The sequence below is a fragment of the Vicugna pacos genome, chromosome 4, assembly GCF_048564905.1.
Source record: "Vicugna pacos chromosome 4, VicPac4, whole genome shotgun sequence".
NCBI classification, from domain to species: Eukaryota; Metazoa; Chordata; class Mammalia; order Artiodactyla; family Camelidae; genus Vicugna; species Vicugna pacos.
This window is the reverse complement of record NC_132990.1, coordinates 3,685,623-3,709,545: the sequence shown is the minus strand read 5'-3', so window position 1 is coordinate 3,709,545 and position 23,923 is coordinate 3,685,623. Positions and strand designations below refer to the sequence as shown.

Sequence of the window (23,923 nt, the reverse complement as noted above, 5' to 3'; positions counted from 1 at the left end):
AAGGCTTGTAGATTTTGGAGATGCTATGGACTGGACAATAGAAGTCACTGGCTGCAAACATGGCTCATCCTTCAAGAGAAGGGAAGCGTGACCTTGAGGGTGATGCAGAGATCGGCTTGGCTGCCACGGCCACCACAGGCCCACAGGTCAAGGCTGTCAACTCCCAGGTTTCATAGGTTAGCCCCCCCCCCCATGGTTTTAGTGGGCCAGGCTGCCCCTGCCTAGAACCACACAGGCAGTGCCACCGCCCTGGGCCAAGGGGATGGGCTGCCACCCCAGTGGGCCTGTAGAGAAAGGAGCCAAAGAGCGTAAAGATGTAATGGCATTGGCCTTGCTAGGATACGGACTTGCCTGGGACCTGTTCCACTTTCCTCTTTCCCACTTGGAAGAGGAATGTCTATTCTATGCCTGTATTCTCTGCCTGGTTTTGTACATTCAGGCTGGGGAGGAACTTGCCTCAGGATGAAGCATACCTGGAGGGTCACCCATATCTGACTTAGGTGATATTTAGATGAGACTTTAGATTTGGAATTGATACCGAAATGGATTAAGACTTTCGGGGCTGTCAGGAGGGGCTGAATGTATTTTACACACAAAGACATGAATACTGGGTGCCCAGAGAACAGAAATGTTATAGACCGAACTGTGCCACCCCAAATCCATATATTGAAGTCCTAACTCCCTATGTGACTATCTTGGGAAAAGGGGCCTTAACAGAGGGAATTAAGGTTAAATAAGGTCATGGGGGGAAATCCAACAGGACTGGTGTCCTTCCTTATAAGAACAGGAAGAGACACCAGGAGTGAGTGTATAAAGAAGACAAAGAGAAGGTGGCCGTCTACAAGCCGGGAAGAGAGGCCTCACCAGACACCAGGCTGGCACCTTGATCTTAAGGTTCCTAGTCTCCAAAACTATGAGAAAACAAATTTTTATTTTTTAAGTCAGTCACAAAGTCTATGGTATGCTGTTATGGTACCTCGAGCAAATGAACACTGAATCTCACTTTTCACTTGATAATCCAACCTTCACACTGTCATCAATTTTCTTCCCAAACAAAGATTTAATCATATCAAATCCTTTTCAGATTTTTAACTGGTCAGCAATCAACATCAGGGTTCCTCAACCCAGCAGTACTGACATTTGGGGCTAGATAATTCTTTGGGGACCGTCCTGTGCATCTGGGGACGTTTAGGGACATCCCTGGCCTCCACCTGCTAGGTACCAGTAGCGTCTGTCCTCCCAAGTTGTAAAAACAAAAAAACGTCTTCAAACATCATCAAGGGTCCCCTGGGGGGCAAAACTGTCCTGAATGAGCAGCTCAGATGAAAATAACCTCAACGGCCTATTATAGTTTAAAAAAAATGAAATAACTGATGTTGGATTATTTTTTTAAGCTTTTGGTAAAACAGACCTAACATAAACTTTACCATATGAACCATTTTTGTTCATGTATCATTTTCCTGATTTCATTTACTTCTCTGTTTCCTTTTAGCTCGGTAAGCTTTGTTGGTTTGTTTGGCGGGGGTTGGGGAGGCATATGAAAATCTATTACTATTATGCTTTCACTGTCAAAACATGATCTTGGTCTTTCCTTCTTGCCTTTGTATAAAGCCAAGAGACACTGGCTACTTTAACAACCTTAAAGCAAACTCCGGGAATGTCACCAACGGCATGACCTTTGTGACCAAACCCAGCAACCAGAACTTCATCATTTTCCTCAGTAAAACCCAAACAACCATCATTGGATATAAAGGCTGTGTTTGGGGGTAGGGGGGCATTCTTGATTAGCTGAATCCTAACACACTTCCTGATGGCAGAACTTGGCTGCTTGGCTTCAATTTCTACTTTTACAAGCAAGACCTTTGCATGAGAAGTGCCTCCAAAAGGGTTGGCCTTCAGGGCTGGGCACAAATGGGCTTTCTGGTACCAGTGACCATGCCACATCTGCTCTTGTCAGTGGCTATGGAGCTTCCTGGCAGTATGAAGCCCCCAAAACTTGCCCATCCTGCTGGGGCCATGGGTGTGAGCAAAAGAGCTCACTGAATATTCTAAAGACAGCCACTTAAAATTCTTTGTCAGGCAATGTAAAGATCTATGTTTCTCTAGGGTCAGTTTCTGACGATCATTTTGGCCATTTTTAAGTGTAGCGACAGCGGCATTAACAAGTTCACATCACTGTGCAACCATTACTTCTATGTCCCATGTGTACTTGAGACAAACGCTATTTTGTTGGAGAGGGGCAGGGTTCTGAGTATGTCCGTTACATGTAGTTGTTGTGTTGTTCAAGTTCTCTGTTTTCTTAACTTATTTTCAGTCTGGTTGCTCCATCCTTTGTTGAAAGTGGGATGTTGAAATTTCTAACCATTGTTGTACAACTGTTTGTTTTCTCCTTCAACTCTGTCAATTTTTCCTTCATGTATTTTGAAGGTCTGTTATTTGGCATGTGAAATGTTTATAATTGTTGTATCTTCTTGTTGTAATGAGCCTTTCATTAATAGGTAACATCCTCTTTTGTCTTTTTCTTGGTTTAAAGTCTATTCTGTCTGATAACCACCTCTCTTTGGGTCACGATTTACATGAAAGTTCTCATTCTTTCACTTTCAACCTATTTGCGTCTTTGGATCCAAACTGAGTATCTTTTCGATAGCATGTAGTCGGGTTATTACTTTTTTAAGGCATTCTTCCCATCTCTGCCTTTTGATTAGAGAGTTTACAAACCAAAGCCACAATAATAACAGCTTTTATAACTGTCCAGGTATTTACTTTTACAGACGTTTTTCTTTCTTCATATAGCTTTGAGTGACTGTCTGGTGTCCTTTCATTTAACCTTTATCATTTCTTGCAAGGCAGGACTAGTGGCAGCAAACTCTCTCAGCTTTTAGTTATCTGGGGATATCTTAATTTCACCATCACTTCTGAAGGACAGTTTTGCCAGACAGAGGATTTGTGGTTCAAGTTTTTTTCCTTCAACACTTTAAACATAGCCCACTCCCCTCTGACCTCCAAGGTTTCTGATGAGAGATCTACCGCTGGTCTTACCAGGAGCCCTGGTGTTTGATAAGCTGATTCTCTCCCTTTGCTTTCAAGGTTCTCTTTGTCTCTGGCTTTAGACTGAATTTCATCTTGGTGTAGGTCTGAGTTTATTGTGCTTGGAGTTTGTTGAGCTCTCTGATGTTTACATTTGTGTCTTTAATCACATTTGGGAAGTTCTTAGACAGTAACCCTTTAAAAAGTCTCTCTGCTTCTTTCTCTCCCTTCTCCCTTTGGGATTCCCACAATCCATTCACAGCCTTACTTTATGGTGTCCCAGAGTTCCCTTAGATTTGGTTCTCATTTCAATCTTTTTTCTTTCTACTTTTCAGACCTGATCATTTCAATTATTCTATCTTCAAGTTGCTGATTTCTTTCGTCTGCCTGCTTATGTCTGTTTGTGAACCTCATCAATACACATTTCATTTCAGTTCCAGAATTTTTTTTTCCTTTTAAAGTTTTGTATCTCCTGTTGATATTTCCATTCGGTCCATGCGTTGTTTTCTTCACTTTGTATTCATTTTATTTTAGCTCTCTCACCACCTTTAAGACAGTTGTTTTAATGTCTTTGTCTAGTAAGTCCATCATCTGGTCTTTCTTTGGGACAGTTTCTGTTGATTCATTTTTTTTCCCTTTGAGCTATCCTTTCCAGTTTCTTTGTATTGTTTGAGATTTTTTTGGGGGGGGGTGAAAACTGGACATTTGAATCTTATAATGTAGGAACTCTGGAGATTAGATTTCTGCTATTCCTCAGGTTTGCTGTTTTGTTTTTCTTTTCCCAAATATTGAATTTGTCTTAACAAAAATATATTCCTTGTCTTTTTAGTTAACTAACAAAGGGAGAAAAGTTAAATAAATCCTAGTATACCCATAAATGGATTGTAACACATTCATTCAGTAAATATTTATTAAGTGCCAGGCACTGTTCTAGCTGCTGAAAACCTAGCAACGTGTTAGGATACAAACTCTACAAATAAAAGCTCTTGGAGTCTGCTCTGTTCACCAACATATGCCAGAACCTACCAAACAGTAGGCACTGAATAGATATTTGAGGAATAAATAAATGCATTTTAATGTGATAAGCTTTTGTAGAGTTACCTAGGAATACAACTTAATTTACAATCCTTTCCATATAAAATTAGGATTTTTAAAGCATTCTTTATATGAACAGCCTTTTTATGTCAATCATACCTCAATAAAGAAAAAAGGTTTTAAGAAAAAAGCAACTCACAAAAGGAAAAAAAAATCTTTGAAAAACAAAGGCAGTTTCATGTGTCCTGGCATATAATCTAAATGATTATGGTATGTTTCTACACGTATAGACATACATGACCATCATTCTTTAACCAACACTAGAAACATACCTTTACAGTGTACTGCAACGGCACCCTCGGCATTTTCACAAATATCCAGAAACTCTTTGACAATGGCATCAGTAGGGGTGCTGCCATCCGCAAAAAAAAGATCATAGTGATCGAAACCAGCATTCGTAAAGCGTTTGGCATCATACATCCTTTTATTCAGACGAATAATGGTAGTAACGTTGTGACTCTTAAAATACGAAATATAGGCCTCAGGAGAATGTTGGTGGTAACCTACATAAAGAAATTCACCAGATGTTGTAAAATGCAGAAAGAAAACAATGGACAACAATTTCACCTGTAACTGGGTGGGGACAGTATCTGGACTGGGGATTGAATATCAATGTGACTATAACTGTGAAAAAAAATGTTTAAAAAGTTAAAATCCAGGAAGAATGATGTGCTAAAATGACCAAGCATACTTAATTAAGACACTCCAGCTTAGTTTAACTCTTTGGCCTCTTTCAAAAGAAAATACAGGATGGATATTTTTAATAACAAAATTCTACTGGCCCCACATTTTCGCATACCACTTTCAAGTCTGGTTCTTGAATGAGGTCCACAGAAGGCAAGAAATCGGCCTGGTATTATCCAATTTAAATCTCCGTTTTCTGCTTTCTGCAAAGGGAAGACCAGCACAATTCATTTTTAGATTTAATCTCCTCTCCATGCCCCTTCTCAATACTGAGTATCTGAAGGACTTCAAATCCATTTGCTTCAGCACAAAAGCTGTTTAGAAATGCCCAGGAGACAGGAAACTAAACTGAGCCTGCTATGAGTTATTTCTAGGGAACAGTTGGCCCTCAGTATCTGCAGGTTCCCCATCCGTGGATTCAGAAGGCTGACTATGAGACTTGATCCACAGTGGGTACTCGAATCAATCTCCCATGGGTATCAAGAGACAGCCTTTGGAAAACACAGCTGACCGCTGCTATCTGAACTACACCTAAGTACTTTGGTTATCTTAACCAAGTAAGTTCTTATATAGTTGCTGGTAATTAATAAGAAAGCAAACTTTTCTGTTCTGAGAGATCTGGAAACATCCCTGATTTCCTGAATGACTTAACTGGCTCTCGATATATGTGCAATCTTGACTTCTTGAACAACGGAGAAAAAAATGTACCTATTTAGGTTCCTGGTTTCTCGATATTTACTTTTTATTTGTAGAGAAACACCTTTCCACCATTTTGCTAGCTATTTAATAAGAAGGTCAATGAAAAATTTTCCCCAAGCTTATCAGGAAATTCAAAACGACAAGTATACTGAGATCACAGTATGTTGTCAAGAAAAAAATATGAATATAAGCTGAAATTGAAAGCACTTTACTTCCTATTGTTAAGCCCCTTGGATTGAATTATTACCACAATTATTGTAAGGATAAATAGAGTTGAAATTTAATAACAATAGAAATGGATACACAAAGACTTAAGCAGGAAGTGGGAAACACTTGATGAGGGGGAAGGAGAGAACATAAAAACAAGATCAATTAGCTTTACAACTGGAGTGTGTATATGTGCACCAAGGAACAGGTCAGAAGTAAACCAAGAATTGCCTGAAGATCTACCGGCCAGGCAAGTAACCCCTAATCCACTTACTCAACTACCAGCCAAGGGAACTGATGGTCCTTCCACGTTAAAAGATGTACGCAGGAATGAGGACAGGTGATGCCAGGTGTTCTGATTTTGAAGTAAAACCAGAAATTTGGAATTTTTTAAAGATAAAACGTGTGTGATTGGATTTCACTGAATCACAGGCATCATGGATTGTAAGATGTGTCCTGAATTCAGAGAAATTAAAACAAGAAAAGATGGGCACCGTGGACTCAATGAAAGACCAGTCCAAAATTTCTAAATACACTATAGAGACTAACGCTACCATGGTCCGTAGCTACCTAAACGGTTCCCTGGGTCTCAGTGCAGTTTCACTGAAAGTCAATGACATTTGTGGGTGATCCTGCTACTCCCCAGCGATGTTGTAATTTCTGCATTAGTGACAAGGAAGCCAGTTAGCACTTATATTACTCACTGGTTAAAAATACACACACACACACTCAAGTGGTAGAGTGTGTGCTTAGCATGCATGAGGTCTGGGTTCAAGTCCCAGTACCTCCATTAAAAAACTAATTAAATAAATAAACTTAATTACCTCCCCCACCAAAAGAAATTTTTTAAATAATAATAATAATGATAAAAACAAAAACACACACACACAAAGGCATCCCTGTGCTACACTGAAGGAACACCAACTGGTGTTTTTAGTAGTTTTGCTTATCGAAAAAGAGAAAGTGTATTTTATTTGAAATGTTCGATTTTATAAGGAGAAGCACAAAAGTGCTGTTATACTCAGTAGTTAAGATGGTAAATACACACTGTACTTTAGAAATGTATTGCTGTTACAGAGAAGTCAAGGTAGGGTTGGTCTAATGGATCATTCAACTATGCTTTTACCCCTTTGGTACATCAGGGTTATGACTGATGGTGACTATTAACCCAATTCATCAAAAAGTAGTTCAGATATACCTAGGAGTTCAAAATAACAGTGACTTCAATAACTTGATTGTGAAAGAGTAGTTATCTGAGGGTTCAAGATACTACTGCATAAAATGCCCTTCATCTGTGGAATCACTCCATTATTAATGAGAACGTCTGCTCAAGGTAATTACAGCAGGATTAAAAAAAAAACAAAAAACAAAAAAACCCCAAGGTTCCACAAGTATTCTTGCCCAGAAAAGACCTTCAGTATAGCATCTTACTCATTATCTACTTGGAGGGTGGAATGGTAGAATCAAATTACTCATTCTTTAAAAAAAAAAAAAAACCACCATTAAACATGTACAGGACGTCTGTGGTTTTGCCTGCCTGGGCTCTTCCCGCTGCATTTCCCTTTTTCTGCTGTCTGTAAGGTCTGATGGGGCGGACCCCAGATCCCCGCTCCTGGGATAGCCAGGGTATGCTATGCCCACTCACTTCCCACTCCTGCCAGAAACACAGCCTGGTTCAGGGACAGAGACATGATCTAAGCCAAGCCAATGAGAGAACTGGTGGGTCCTCTGCCGGAACCAGGGATGCTCTTTTCCAATGAGTCTGGGTGAATCAAAGCGGCCAGTACCCATCATTATTCCTACTGGGAAGGGCTGGCCTCGGAACAAAATTAGCTTCAGCCGAGTTTCTGGCGTGTGTCTGCGTACCTGAGTCTGGTCATGCATGAAGTTTCACTTGCTCCTGGACTTTTTATTCCTGTAAATCAATAACTATCTCCCCATTTTATTTAAGCCATTTGTGTTTACCTTCTGTCATTTGCAACCAGAAGTATCCTGACTTCATACAAACAACAGGTTATGATAAAAACAGGTATTTTCCAGAGGTAATCAGGTGTGTAATGCTAAGGGTTTTACAAACATTATCTCAATCGCTATAAAAAAGTCATCAGTATTAAAAATTTAAACAAAAAATTAAAGAAAAATGTCTAGGAGCACACTAATTCACCGTAAGGATGTATCAAATGCAAAAATCAGTAAGAACCAGGACTGCAAGAAATGAGAGTAAGAGAATAAAGACTTGACCTTTTTTTCCTAAACACATGTTCAATTTTTTTCAAAAACAAGACTATTACCTCTGAAAGTAAACCATGTATAAAGCAGTTAAAAATAATATCCTTGAAAACTTACTTCATAGTATTCATATTCATCAAGGTTAAATGAGTTGAAATTAAGGAAGTCATACTGCATTGCCTAAAATCCAAAGGAAAGCTTTTTAAGAACAAAGATGCAAAAAAGGAAACAATTTCCAATCCAATTTCTTAATAAGAACGATCAGGAGGCACACCCAGAAAAGCATTATTATATTTAGATTATGTCCCACTGAACAGTTTTCAAAAGAGTCTTTTAAATGTTTCCATTAGCAAGAAAATTAGTTATAATAATATTTGCTTTAATTTTATTTTTTATTTCCCTCCATCAATCATCCTATCCATGCAAGATCTAAATAATCAAGCCTTCAAAGTAATTCTACTAGTTTATTAGATCAACACCACTCAGGCTTCAAATATAATGCACAATATAATAATTGCTAAATAAATAATACAGAGGAAAGAAACCACTGGTTAGCTTATCCCCCAAAATCCCACACACTTCATAAACATCTGTACTTTCAAATTCTTCTGAGCAGTCTTGAGTAAAAGATGAATGTTTCCTATACTAAAGACAGCCCAGAGACCACCACTAAAATTCAAAATTTCGAGGGAAAAAACCTTCTTTCAATAAGAAAAAAAAAGTATGTAAGATTTTCCTCTGCTATTCTGTAGTGCAGTCGGCAAAGCAAAATAAAGAGGATCTATTTTCTGAGACAAGGATGAGCTGGCGGCCTCTGACAAGCGTTCTTCCTGCTTACTGAGCCAGACAATATGTAAGCAAGAACTCTTGATCAACAAGGTATTCTTGGTTCAAAAGGGGTGATTCTGTTAACCAGTTTTCAAAACTTAAAACGACTCAAATATGAATGAGAAATAAGGAGGCTACAATAACAAACAAAAAGACTCTTCTTTTATAAACTGTAGTTACTTAAGTCCTAATTCCAAGACAGAATCCATGATGACTTTTATTCCTCTGAATTCAAAATACCCAATATATATCATATTTGGACTAGACATGGTCCTAAGAGAATGATACAATAAAATGCAGTTTGCAGAGAATTTCTATTCTCTTTTGAATTTCATAAGAAGATCCTATTAGAATTAGCACTAAAATTAAGACATAATTACATTTTTAGATGTTTCAAATATGCAATATTCAAAATCAGTCACAAATGAAAAAATGTCTACATTGAAAATCAGAAGCTGTAGTCTCTTAAATGAAACTTAACATAGCATGAAAAAAAGCGAAGTTGCTGGATTCAAACCCCTAAATTAAGGTTCATCCTTTTTGCCTGATACAGGAAAAAAAAAGGTTTATTAATTAATCTCTGAATCTGTACACTGAATAGCTCTCTGAGTTTAATCCTTACCGTTTCTGTCAGAATTCTGAGAAAGCAACCATGTTTCAATACACAAGAAAGTAAACCTGGGTCCCTTTTGCCTCTGAAAATGACAAGTCACATAGAGCTTGAGATGTTGTCGAAGGCTTATTCGATCCAAGGGCTACTGACTGACAACTGTCATTTCTGGCGCTGTCCTGACATGCAAGCAATATACATGAGGGAGTAAGTGTTATAACCAGGGTCTGGTGTGTCATACGACTGCAGGGCACCCTGTTCATTTAGAATGTGATAGGAAAGGTGTCCCCTGGAGTCCAAGACAGCAAGCAACCCTGGTTATAAAACACCGGAGTTATTTTTAAAGAGCTCTGACAAAGCAGTAGTGACCTACTTAGGTTTATATAAAACCTAGTAACAAATTACTGGGCTATTCAAATTCTGCTGTTGAACTAGAAATTGAATGCTTGAAGATACAAAAACAAAGTGTTTGACACTGTGTTATAGAAATGTCTGTTGTAAACAGGATTTGCGGGAATCAGCCCCATAAAAGGTGAATCAGAACGAACTAGGAAACCAGTCATCTATTTGTTTCTTGTTTTCCTTAGAAATCACAACAGATTCAAAACCAACTCTGAATTTAGAACTCAATTACATAACTGTTTCTTATTGTTTCCTGTTGTTCAGGTGGCTTTTCCCTCAACTCATGCAGAGAAGCACTCAGATTCAGAATAATCTGGTTTGGTGTCATTCTGAAGTTGGTGGGGAAATGGGGTTCCTCTGACATCATACACATCTTGGAAGATCTTTGGGGACGAAGGCTTCACTTTTCTCGGGCTGTACCTGAGTTCTCCAGCACAGCACTCGTCACATCCTACAAGTCACTTACCTTCTTTACTGCATAAAAACAGTCAAGAAGTGTAATGTAGAAATTGCAGCTCCCATAGGCAGCATCTCTGAAATCCCAAAAGGATTGAAATACACAGCTCAGTTAATTTAATTTTCTGCTGTACATTTATCTCAAGACAAAGCTGATTAGAATTTAAAAATCAAACACACACAGGACAAGTCTCAAAAAAAAAAAAAAAGAAGAATTTTTGCCTTTTGGTTTTTAAATAAAAGATAAGTCACTGCTATAAATTTTACTGCAGTTTCTACCTACGCAAGTAGACACTGTTTTATAACTGTTGACTATTAATGACAACAGGACCACATCCTAAATTTCAAATGATCTCTCTAGATTCCTTTTGGCTTTGATAGTTGAGCTTCAGAAATTCCTTCTTGAGTTCAACTTCTCAACAGTATGTACCCTTCCCTCCAAAACGGGTAAGGTATTTGTTTTTTTTTTTTATTCAAACTGGAAAACACCACATAAACTGTATCAGGAAAGACTGCCTTTTGATCCTGTGTATACATACGTGGTGCGGGGAGGTGTAAGTTTCTGTACATGTTTATCTCCATCCACGCAGGAGAAAAACACTGGGAAATCAAGGTAATATTTGAAACACTAGGTGCAAGCTAAAAAGCATTTTGTTCCTCTCCAATTTAACTGGATAACTTCTTCCTGGTTCCTTTTTTTTTTTTTTTCAGTTTCTTTCTTTTTTAATTTTTGGCAGAGCAGTGGGGAGAAGATAATTAGGTTTATTTTCAGAGGAGGTACCAGAAATTGAACCCAGGACCTCGTGCATGCTAAGCATTCTTTTTGGTTCTTAAAGGACAGTAGTACCAAAGAAACCACAGGAACTAAGGCGTCAGCTACCTTTAGTAGAATCACTTTACCCTTGGGGAACTGCTTAAACTAGGTTACAGACAACCCCGCCAATACCGCATCAACACCTATCAGTAATCATACTACGAATGTCTCAATGTAGTTAACGTCTCAAGATTTTGTCCAGAAAAATAAGCTATTTCTCCATCCCCACCTGCTTCTCCTTTTTGGCTCTCTTAAGTCATTACAAAGTGAAAAGGCTTAGAATTAGGCAAGATAAAATTAATTATGTCATTGCAGGCAAGCTGAACAATGTGCCTATCTGAATGGTACTTATTTGGTCCCAGTGAGGAACCAGGTTGCAACTGGAGCCATGATTAATTACCTGCCTTGGTTGGGTTTTCACACTGTAATTTACCTGAAAAACTAAACTGTACATTTAAATTTTTTAAATATAGTACAAACCTTAAGAACCTAGACTATTACAGCAACATTAAACTAACAAAGAAGAAAGAGCATCCTTTTTAGCTCAAAGAGTTTTAGATGTTACTGTCTGAACTGGTTAGAATTACTGCAGTGTGTTAGACGTTAGCCTTCACGAGGACTGGACACAGGGCCTTATGACATTCCATTTTTGTCCTGTAAGCTTCCGAATTTAAAAGCTGCTCTTCTGAAAGCTAGAAAAGGTCTCAGTGGAACCTAGAAAATTATTTTACCAAGAGCTTCCTGGCAATATTCAAGGAGGAGAAAAACAAGATGATCCGCCGCGTAAGTTCTCAAGTGTGCCCACTGGGCAAGCAGCACCCAGGTCAACTCCATCTGCCAACCCCAGCCGCCAGAAAGGCTGATTCTCAAGCCCCCTGCCCAGACCTAGGAGACAGCCGTTCTAGGGGTGGCGCCAGGTCCTGCAGGTGACTGTGATGTTTGCTCAGGCTTAAGAACCACTGACCTATAGAATCAACACACACACTTGTTCTGTACGAATAATTTTCTTCATGGAATAAGGAATGTGTTTAAGATGGAGAAGCTAAAATAGGGAAATAAACTAGTTTAGTCTAAACCAAATTCAAAATTATCAGTGGAAAAACGCTGAATTCTCAAACTGCATTCCAGCGTTTCTCACCATGTCTCCTCAGTTACCTATGATTACCATCTTCTTAATATACTGATAATTCTGTTCCAATCAAGTCGAAGACAGGTTGATTCAGTTTTTGTGACAACCCAATGCATTTATTCAATGTATATTTTTTGAGAACCTACCGGGGGCGGGGGGGTGTCCAAGCCCTGCTCCAGTCAGTGATAACTTGACAAGCTTTGATCTGGGCTTGGATAAAGGGTTTGCCTCATACATCACACAATCTAACCAGACAAGAATCCTCCTTTATTCACTCATGTTTATTTCATTAACACCTCCAACTTTAAACACACCCACACCTCCTACCCAAACAGACTTCTTCCAAATGGCAGAGCTGCAACAGCTACAAATGTGGATGTAAGTCTTTGTTGTGGGCGGAACTTTATCACTAAGATCATTTAACAAACTTGAAAAAGCAGGTGAGAATCAATAAAGGAGCACTGCTTAGAAACTGCACAACGATGCCAAACACTAAAAAAATAAGTTTTCATAGCAGCCTGTATTCATAATAGCGCAAAACTGCAAATCAAAAAAAAAAACAAAAAACTGCAAATCACCCAAGAATCCATCAAAAGGATAATGGGCAAATAAATCGTGGTATATTCACAGAACGGAATGCTACACAAAAGCAATAAAAACAGGACAAACAACTAATATGTGCCATCACATGGATAAGCCTCACAGACATTATGTACTTAAAAAGCTAGATCCCAGCTCTGCAAAAATATACGCTGTATGATTCTACTTACGTAAAGTTCGAAGGTAAGAAAAACCGTTGGAAAGGGGCGGGGATCATGTAAATGTCTGCCGTGCTGTATACATAAGAGCCGTGGGGTTTCTGTGTGTAAGTTATACGTGAATTTGAAAAGGAAAAAATATGTATGTGCAGCAAATGTTAGCTAAGGACCGGGCACTACACCAAGTGTTTCGTGTGCGGGAAGTTACTTAATCCTCACATCTCATTAGGGTGAATTACTGTTGCTCCCGTTTATAGACTAAGAGACCAAGGCTCACGTGTGCAGAGAACCTCAGATATTAGTGGCAGACCTGAGAGTCAAACTCCCATCTGATGTGACCAGCCAAGCTATTAGCAACCATGCAATTCTCTCTCTCAAGAAAACAGAGAATAGAGACGGAAAAAAATCAACCAAGAGGCAAAAGAGGATCACAGGCAACACTAAAGAGCAGAAATATATGTTTTTCAGTGATCCCAGGGTATTAAGAAAATGTGGAACTATATTTTATACTGTTTTTTCACTTACACAGGCAGAGAAATACCTAATCTAACTCATTAAGAAATCATATGTACGTATATATACATTTTAAAACTCAGGGTTGAAGAATTACATGTCAGTTACATTTAATCGAATTAAATATTCCTATGGTGCATAAAGAAGCTATTAACTATAAATGAATGCTATTCTTGCCCAGTCCTTTGTTAACAATACTCTGTTAGCAGTTACATTGATTCTGTGCAGTTGAAGTGGCAAGGATAAAAGACTGTAGTGGAACTTCTGTCAAAACATTATCAGGCTTTGTTAATTCTGATCGGCCTACTTTTAATTAGTAAGAACTGTTCCAAGTACTGTTCCATAGAACAGCAAAATGTAGTGAAGCACTGGATTTTTAAATCTGCCAAAGGCTGATACTTTTGTAAATAATAATATTGCATACCCACAATAATGCAATAATCTTATTTTTGTAAATAAAAATGAATTAGAAAAATGGAATCAAAAAAAACGCCTAAAACACAAGCCTACATTCTTACAGCATTTGCTTCCACAGACACAAAAATACTCTATTAATTGCCAACATTTCTCTAAGATCTTACTGTCAGTTCCCATACTTATTACAGGCTGGTGACAAAAAACGCACAGGCTGGCACTAGTTCACAGGCCAAATTTTATGCTTTAGATAAATCAAACATCTGGCATCAATGACTGAAGAGATTCAATTTCTAGCTCAGTTCTGTTTCGTTAAAGGATTACTAATTTTTGTTCTTGGGACCAGAAGTAACTAACCTCATTTCACAGTGCTCAATAATTTAAACACAGGTATGGCAGTCAACAACATGCATTCTACTTCTGACCTCTGTGTTTAAATTAACACAAAACCTCTCTTGCACCAACAACGTTCCGTGGATCCTTTCTTAGATTATGTGAAATGTGGAAGCTTATTCCTGTTTTAGGACCTTGTGTTATAAACGTTAAGAATGGCACTATTATAAAGGATTACTGTTAGAAAGAAGAGTTCTGTAGAACAAAATTATCACTGTATATCAATGTGACTCAGGGACCTCAAGTATCATCATTCCTTCTCAAGGAAGTATATGGCTGCTGTTGTAAGTTGAGAAGAAAAATGGAGTATTCTCCAGTTAGAAAATAACTTTGATCCCTTCCTACCCACCTGAAAGAATAATTAAGATGATCCACTTGCCAGGAAGAAAGGCAGTGGTGCTGGGTTCAAAGCAATTCTTCTAACTGGCTAGATCACTAAAATACAGTCTTTAGTTCAATAAACACTGAACTCTGCAGACTGTCCTCACAAAAAAAAAGCTCTATTTCACGCAGTCTATCTATGGACAGTCCTATGGAGTTATTTAAGAAGGATATTCTGCCTAAGGTTAGAGAGACCCATCCCAAAACTTGTCCACAATTAAGTCAGGTTCATAACCTTACCCTTTAAAGGCAAGGCCATACCTTCAAAATCAGGCATTCAAGGAATATGCAACAATCCTGAAGCTATTAACTGATTTGCAAGTGAAAGAACAATGCAGCATTTGAAATTATTAATACAGCATGCAATGAGTAAAATCATTTCGCACATTTATTATACATTAAGCACCATACAAGTATTTAAATTATACTGCTAAGTCAAGTATTTTGATAAACAGAGAAACTTTTAGAACTTCCTTTGACTTACAAGGGGGAAAAAAACCCCAAGTGTTTTCAAAATATCTTCAACACAATCACCTGGTCACTTTGAGATGAGGATGTCATGCATTTATATAAAGACATTATTTATTTACTGCCTCTATGACACAGCTATTTGTTTTTTCAAGTAGTGGTACTCAATATATTATTGTTAATATATCTTTAATATATCTTATGCACTGTTTCTGCTGGCTGTGTCCCTAGGAACGGGGGCTTCACTTTTGCTCTGGAAGTAATTCGTGATTACTGGGAAAACTTACTTCTTAACTCCTCAGGACCAAAACTCTTCAGAGCACTAAGCTGAGTACTGCCATTCCAGGATTCTCAACCGATTTTACAAAGCACAGTTTCCATCAGTGGGAGTGGTTCTCACCGCTCATATAGGACCGACTCACCACCAGCACCAGCATCATGGAGATCTGGCAACGCCTGGAGATGTTTCTGGTTTTCACAAATTAATTTTTGGCGGGGGGGGGGGGGGTTTACTGACATCCAGTGGGCAGAGGCCAGTGATGCTGTTAAACATTCTGCTGTACACGGGACAACCCCTCTGCAACAGAATGTCAACAGCATCACTGATGGGTAGCCTAATACGGCGGTATTTGTACCCACCGCAAAATGACTATTTATCAGGTCTTCTTTTTCCAGAAACATCTAAACCAAGATACGTCCGGCAAGGGCCTGATTAAATGAATCTTATATTTACCTGAAAGGAATATAGGCTGTATCTCCAAACATTAATATTCTATACGCTTCTTCTGGAGTTTTCCCCAAATATATAACCTACATTTGAAGAGAGAAGAAAAAGGCAATTTACTTCAAAATGAAGACAGTACCGCCACTGCAAAGCTCTATACAATTTCGAGCCAATCAACAGAACCTGTTTCCCCAGCCTTCCCAAGGACCCTGTCAGCCACCAGCTGTCCTCAGTGAATTCCCTGTCTGTTTAACTCTGCTGCCACAGCTGGATTCTGTTGCTTGCAGCAAGAGCCCTGACCAGCAACTTTTTACAACAATCTTCCGTGGTAAGAAGTGCAACATTTTAGGAAGAGATTTGCTCAATCAAGATGGCAGACTGAGCACGCGCTTTTAAGCTCACCACCTTTCCAAAAATCCGCTGAAATGACAGGAAAGAGGTGTGTGGGAGATGGGGGTAGGGGATGGACTGAGACTGGGACTGGGGTGAGGATGAGAGGACCATGCAAGCAGAAGGAAGATTTTGATGAACTCCATCCGTTTCGTTTTAACAACTGATAATGTTGTACAGGTTTCCTATAAAACTGCATTTGTTTCCTGTTGTCACTTGCTACTTTTATCTTCAGAACTATGTCATGCTTCAATTTCCAGCTGGTAGACTACTTCAAGCAGATTCATTAGCATTTGGGGGCCATAGTTGGAATTCTTTGCATTTCCAAAGTATCTTGTGTTCTGCCTTGACATTTACGGACTCGGTATATACAATTTCAGGTCGGCAGTCCTTTGCTCTCACCAGTTTATAAATGTTGTTCCGCTGTCTTCTCATGCCCAGGACAGCAGAAATATTTTACCAGTCTCATTCTCTCCCCTTCCTCTTCCTCACAGGTAATTCGTTCTAGAAACCTGGAGTTTGAGAACTTCCACTGTCATCGCTCTAAATAAGTCATCCCCCCGCCGCAATTAGGTTTGCGGGACTTTCTGACCCGCATTCCAAATTCCAGCAAGGCATTTTCCACCCATAGATGGAGGTGGAAGAGTCCACCCATATTATTACCAAAATGAGGATTCAATTCTAAAGCTTACTTTGAGGTAGAATACATTTTAAATATTGACTAGTAAAAAGGAATCACTAAAAATTTAATTACAAACTTTTAATCTCCATCACTTAACTTTATATATACGAGCTGTTTCTTCAACCATGTTGCGAACATTCTGAAGCGAGGACCCACGTCTTACATTTCATTGTAACTCTGATTCATATATTATATACAGACTCTGACAGAATGCTTAATTCACTGAACTTAAACCTACTTATAATAGTTAGGAAACTTTAAGATAATTGATAAAAGGTTGATATAAATGTAAAGATACAATTGGATTAAGAAAAATTACGGGGGGGGGTATAGCTCAAGTGGTAGAGCACATGCTTAGCATGCACGAGGTCCTGCTCTCCATCCCCAGCACCTCCAACAAAAAACTAACTAAATAAATAAACCTAATTACCTCCTTCCTGAAAAAAAAAAAAATATAGAAACCAAAGAGCCAGCAAGAGTCTCTGAAACTCAGAGAAGGACATAGCCGAGTAAGACAAGTTGTCACAGTTGACTCAGCTTCCGGGGGCATTTTACCAATTTTCTGTTTTAAGACTCATAAATGGAAAATCTTCCCAGTGTTTACCCTGTTTCTGAAAATATCATCCCATTTACTCTAAGAATAATACAAAACTATAATCAATTATACAGAATCCTCTATCACTGATTTACCTAGAGCAGCATTCAAACGCACATCCACAAAGAACAATCAATTCCAAGAACAAAGAAATGGCTTTGTTATCTAGTATCAAACAAATTTTCAAGTGCAGTATTACTGATTCATATAAGATTGTAGTTTATCATGAATTAATTAATCAAGATCATCTATAATCACACTCAACATATTATATTCGTCTATATATTATTTAATCTACACTTAGATCTTTTAAGCATCAACCTATCAAATGACTTTCTACTGTATTACTACTAATTTGGGAAAAGATCGTAACAGTTCTCTTAATAAAAACAAGTCTTTTAAATTAAACCTCCTCCCTTTTTTCTCTGAATCTACCCACTCTCCTCTAGTCTCCAACCTGCTTCTTTTCTTTTCTAAGACTTGCTGAATAACATTAGTAAAGCCTTTTCTTTTTTTCCATTCTATTTTAGGACTTTCTAGCAGACCCCTTCCAAAAAATACTCCTATTACCAAAAAAATAAAAAATAAAAAAAAATAAATTTTAAAAAATACCTTGAGGCCAATGAGGGTGAGATTATGGTTTGATTCATTTATGTATGTATGTGTACATATACATAATTTAAATAAATTAATTAAATGAAATCCAGAAACCTCTTTCAGAGTTCCCCTAAATTTCTCATTGGACCTTCTCTCAAATTATATAAATTTTTCCTTAAGCACCAGGTGAAAGATAATTTTCCGACTCAAGACTGAAGTTGCAACAAGTTTATACTGTATAGCACAGGGAACTATATTCAATATCTTGCAGTAACTTCTGGTTAAAAAGAATACGAAAAGGAATATATGTATGACTGAAGCACTGTGCTGTACACCAGAAACTGACACAACATTATAAACTGACAAAGACACAAAAACAAACAAAAAGACTGCAGTCCTTTGGTTTAACTTTAATTACTAAAATTGCAATGTTATTATTCCCTTCTAACATTCAAAACAAAAATAGTCTAAGACATTAAATAATTGTGGGTTTGCCTTGGAATACAAGTTCAGTTCAAAGAACACAAGAACAAAGTAACATTTTTTCCTATGGAAAATCAAAATCTAAATTCCTAGTGATGAACTTCTTTTTCTTTTAAACTGAAGTATAGTCAGTTTACAACGTTGCGTCAATTTCTGGTGGCCGGCATAACGTTTCAGTCATACGTATACATACGTATATTTGTTTCCGTATTCTTTTTCATCGTTGGTATATAGACATACAGCTGTATGATATATATTACATAGCTATATAGATTATAGGTGATGAACTTTTAAAAAATGTAATTCTTAAATTCAATTGGGGAACGCCTGTAGATAGAGATTTTAGGCACAGTGAGATAAGCTGGAGGAAGTTTACAGATTCAGAGGAAGTTTATTTACATAACACTACAGTCTGCATATTTGTGTCCCGTCCAAAATTCTTATGCTGAAATCCTAACCCCCAAAAGGTGATGGTGGTGGCAGATGGGGGCTCTGGGAGGTAGTCAGCCATAAGGGTGGTGCCCTCATGAATGGATTTACTGTCCTATAAAAGAGGCTCCTGAGAGATTCGCAGGCCCTCCCGCCACGTGAGAGCCGTCACCAGGCCATGCTGTCACCCTGTTCCTGGGCCCCCAGCCTCCAGAACTACGAGAAATAAACTTCTACTGTTTCTAAGACTCCCAACTCCCGGTCTCTGGTATTTTGTTATAGCAGCCCAAATTGCTAAAAGACACATAATCAGTGAAAAAAATGTTTGCTAATAGTTTAGAATTTTTAATTTTACACCCAGTCACCTTCCCTAGTCAAAAGCCCATCCCCCAAAAAATTATGATAAGAGCCGTTGAAATGGCTCCTGTATTAACGTAAATTCTCAAATCAGTAAACTCTAAATCAATGCAGTGTATGATGCTTCACTGTGTTCCTGGCAATCTGGAAGGTATGTGCTTCTCAGATTCTTCTGGTACAGTTTCATGAGAAGATAGATAGATAGATAAATAGATAGATAGACAGACAGATAGATGGATGATAGATAGATATAGTAATGGCCACTCTAACCCCACACTGCTGTCTAAACATATAAAACAAGAGAGATATTAAACAGCTGTGGCAGCCAGCTTCCAGGACAGCCCCAAGGATGCTCGTCTCCTGGTATTTCCACCCTCAATGAATAGGTCGCCCTGGTGTAAACAACAGGATGCCGACTGCAGTCGTGGCAGAGTGTGACTTCTAACGCTTGATCATAAAGACATTGTGGCCTTCACCTTGCTGTTTCTAGGAACCCTCCTCCCTCCAAGTGAACCAAACTGTCGTTTTGTGAGGACACTCGGGCAGCCCAGGAGGCGAGGAACAGCAGCCAGTGCTAACTTTCCGGGCATGTGAACGGGCCATCTCAGCAGTGGGCCCTCCAGCCCCAGTCAAGCCTTCAGATGACGGTGGCCCAGGCGGATCCAGAAGCAGACCCACCCAAGAGAGCCACTTCCAAATACCTTCCCCACAGAAGCTGTTTGAGACAGCGTTAGGTGTGGTTCTAAGTCACTAAGTGATGGCGGGTTCTGCAAGGCGGCAGTGGATAACACAGCAAACAGTAATTGATCATCTCAATTTGTAGAAAGTAGATCAATTTTTAAAAAATGTGACAAGTGCACAGATGGAAAGGTGAGGAAGCCCCAAGGCTCAGGGAGCATCAGTAAGGAGAACCTGCTGTTGTCTCTCTCCCGGGTAAGGAATCTCTTTGCAGGAGCAAAGGGCAATCTCACACGAAAAATGAAATACTGGGGCAGTAAATACTTGAGAAGTCACAATACAGGTTTTTTGGTTTTGTTTTCTATGGGGTTTGGGGGTTTTGTTTTTGCTTTGTTTTGCTGAACAGTACTGTAGCCATTTCTAGGATTCTCACCATTCCCATTAAAAAAATGACCATCTGCCTAACCCAGCCCCTGGGAAAACTTCTGATCCTGGATTACTGCTCTGTGTTTCAAAACCTGGGCGAGGCTTGCTGAGTGATGAACTAGGGGACTGAAACGGGTCACAACTTGATCGTGTATAGTTTCAATTCCAGGTCTCAAGCAATAAACCCCAATTATTCAGACACGTGCTTCTCATTCTTATCCTTATACAGAACGTTTTGAAGTTTAATCTGGGTACTTATAGAAGCCTTTGGTATAGTTTTAAAAACCAAAACATTACACAAGTCGCCATATCCGAGAGTTAAGAATAACAAAGGGTATTTAAATTCCAACAACAAATGTGGCAACCGAATAAACCAGTAGATTATTTTCAAATATTCTTCATGGAGAAATGTCACAATGTTTCCAGTATTTAAATATTTTTACATTGGCCAGATGACACAGTCATGCCAAGAACCTGATTGATCTTTTTTTTTTAAAAAAAATCACTTTCTCCAGATTAACAACAGAATGTTCATGAATCAATGCACGTTGGAAACAGGCTTAAAGATCCAACTGCTGAATAAAAAAGATGAACAGGGGAAAGAGTACAAGTAATAAACAATTTTATATGGTAAGTAAAGAAGATAAAATCCTTGTCACAGCTCCTACATAAATACTAGTAAGGAAAAAAATAAATCCTGAATCACTTTTAAAAAATCCTATGGCCTTATAGTTCAATAGTTAGAACTTCTCAAATTACTTTTATTTATGTGTCCAGCAGGTTGGTATAATGATGCTCGATTTAGACACAAGGAAACTGGAAGTCTGGAGTAGCAAACATATCTCTACCAAGGCCATACAGCTAATAAACGTGAGGGACTTGATTTGGGGTACAAATGCACATGGATATACAATGTGAGTGGCGGAGATGTTTTTCTAAGACAAAGGAAAAAAAATCTTGATTTTTTTCTTTTAGAATAAAAGCTCCTAATTTTTAAACACTGGCAAAAACAAAAACTGCTATTTATAACTACTCCGTGAGTTACATAAAGCTGGCTGGCTATGACTTTCCAACCTCTGGTGTTAACTGCTCACCTAACATCACACTGCTTGCTCCCGATGGGAGATGTCCTGCTGCTAGCCTTATTCATAGATAAGAAACCATGCCACGCAAAGCAAGTCTGAAGTAAGAATGGGACGGAGAATTGCAGACAGCTGAATGGCTCTGTAGTCAAAGATCACACATGGCCAGAGAGGGGCCACTTTGCTTTATTCTTTCCCAAGGTTAACAGCAGCTAGCAAGTCTCTTAGCAAGTCTCACCGGCAGCTGAAATGTCAGTTAGGCTCAGCGAGGTGAAAAGGGAGGCAAAGTCGTGATGAATGATGATGGCAACAGCCAGGTGCCCCCACCACGGGGCCTTTTCGGACGGCAGGGGCCCACGCTGCCCCCTTTCCGCAGCTCTGGTGCGCCGCAAGCTTCTCGGTACCTGGTTGCTATATTTACATCGGCCAGGTTGCTGTCTGCCCTGCCTGTCACAGATGCCCAGGAAGGGCGCTGGCCCAGGGCTGGGTGTTTACAAAAACTGGCCATCCCACCTGGTTCTGTCTTCCCGTCTCTGCTGTTCTGTCTAGTCTGTTTGCTGAACTGGGTTCTTACCCACAGCTTCCAGATTCTGCCCCCTCTCCTCCCCTTGTCTTAAATTCTCGTCTGATCCCTTCACCCTGCAGCCACCTGAACCCAGTATTGACTCCTCAGAGTCCAAATGATCAAATCATTAAGAAAAAGTGAAACACAGGTTCAAAACAGTGTCATTGAATAACAAAGTAAGACCCTGAGCTCTTACCATAACTGTTGAAGCAATCTCAAATTCACTGCAATTTAGGATTCTCCTCACAGATTGAATATATTCCTAGAATTTAATTAGTATCATAATTTTCAATATAAACGTTTACAAGGTAAACCATTCCAAAGGCTATACAAATTGCTTAAAATGAAAAAATAATATTATAGAGTGATGCATTCTGAACAGGGAGTCTGTATGTTACCACAATTAACTCTGTCTAGTCTATTACACATCAGAGGAAAGCTAATTTGCAAATTATGTACCAGCAGTTTGCTTGTACCAGAATGCTTTAACCACAGAAAAATGTTAGAAACAACGGTTAATTTCCCAGGCAAGCCCTCAAAAGTCCGTTTAACCCATGGAAGAGCTAAATACTGTATATCTGCAGGAAAATATAAATGCTGGGGCAGTAAGATGCAAGGAACCAAAGATGATTACTGTTCAGACAGAATGGTAACAATTTTTTTAATATAAAAAGTAGATTTAAGGTGTAATAACGGCAGACAAAATCAAGAAAGAGAAAGACATTCTGTAAATGCTTAATTTGTACCAGATACTCTACCAAGTTGAAATTAAAAGCTAATCTGAACCTAAATCCCTAAACTTCATCCATCATACAATGGTCTCTTTCAAATAACTGTTTAGCCACTAGAAATTAACGTTTGCACCTACTAGTGTAATAACACACCACCATTATAAAGTATACACATAAGAAATTAAAAGGAACAAGGTAAAGTGACAGTTATTTCTACTATGAATTATACATTGTAATTGTGCTTAAAAAACCCTTTGCTCACTAAAATATTAATACATTTAATAGTTAATGTGATTGATATGCTTCATTTTTTTAAAAATCTTGATTTAAAAGTCTAGTTGTTAAGTTCAGCCATTTCAATTCTTGATTTTTAATAGGTGCTATAACTTAAAAAGATACATTACCATAATATGTAAATGCAAATGCAGGAATGATTACACTCATTTTTTTTTTATCCCATCCAGCAATGATGTACATTTGGTTAGTGAATTTCCAACTTCCTAATGCTAATCAGATGTTAAAAACTTGGGAAACTGCTGCACTTTTTAAAAATGTTTATTAGCAAATGAGTTAAAAAAAAACCCACTGAAACATTATGTAGATGATTTCGAAGCAGGTTATAAAATTTTGTTTTTGTGGCTATCAATATAATACTTTACTTTGAAAACCAATTAAAGGAAAACGGACATTCATTCTGCCTTCTCAGTAGGAAAACTGGTTTCAGGGTAACCAAAGAGCCCCCGCTGAACGAGGGACAGCTCAACCCCCATAAGAGTAAGCCAGCTAATAAATGACGGGGGAGTGACATAATTAGAAAGATGTTATACTGAAAGCGTAATAAAATTACTGATTCGGGCAAGTATGATCAATTGCTGTTTAAAACACTAAGATGCACAGTTGAAAGGGAACTGACTATACAAACAGTTTCAAAATAACACCACACAGAACGCTTAATTCATAAGGAGAAAACAGTACATTGAAGGGATGTGACAGCTGGCACCCAATAACCATTAACGGTCATTTAGGTATTATATGCCTTCTGATGTGATGTAACACATATTACTAACGCACAACGTT

General features: G+C 38.5%; 1 protein-coding gene and 1 pseudogene across 9 annotated transcripts in view; both read right to left on the bottom strand.

Moving 5' to 3' along the window:
- The window catches only part of CDC14B (cell division cycle 14B), a 94,743-nt gene that overhangs the window by 23,760 nt on the left and 47,060 nt on the right, over window positions 1-23,923 (bottom strand). For 8 of the 9 annotated variants that reach the window (XM_072959138.1, XM_072959139.1, XM_072959141.1 and 5 more), the window contains exons 5-9: window positions 15,841-15,917; window positions 10,248-10,314; window positions 8,059-8,121; window positions 4,922-5,009; window positions 4,395-4,625 (exon numbers count right to left, since the gene is read on the bottom strand). In XM_072959138.1, coding sequence (XP_072815239.1) covers window positions 4,395-4,625; window positions 4,922-5,009; window positions 8,059-8,121; window positions 10,248-10,314; window positions 15,841-15,917 — 526 coding nt within the window. The remainder of the gene's footprint in view (window positions 1-4,394; window positions 4,626-4,921; window positions 5,010-8,058; window positions 8,122-10,247; window positions 10,315-15,840; window positions 15,918-23,923) is intronic. The other variant, XM_072959142.1, reaches the window with a different exon arrangement.
- Window positions 199-2,004, bottom strand: LOC140696220 (small ribosomal subunit protein uS12-like; annotated as a pseudogene).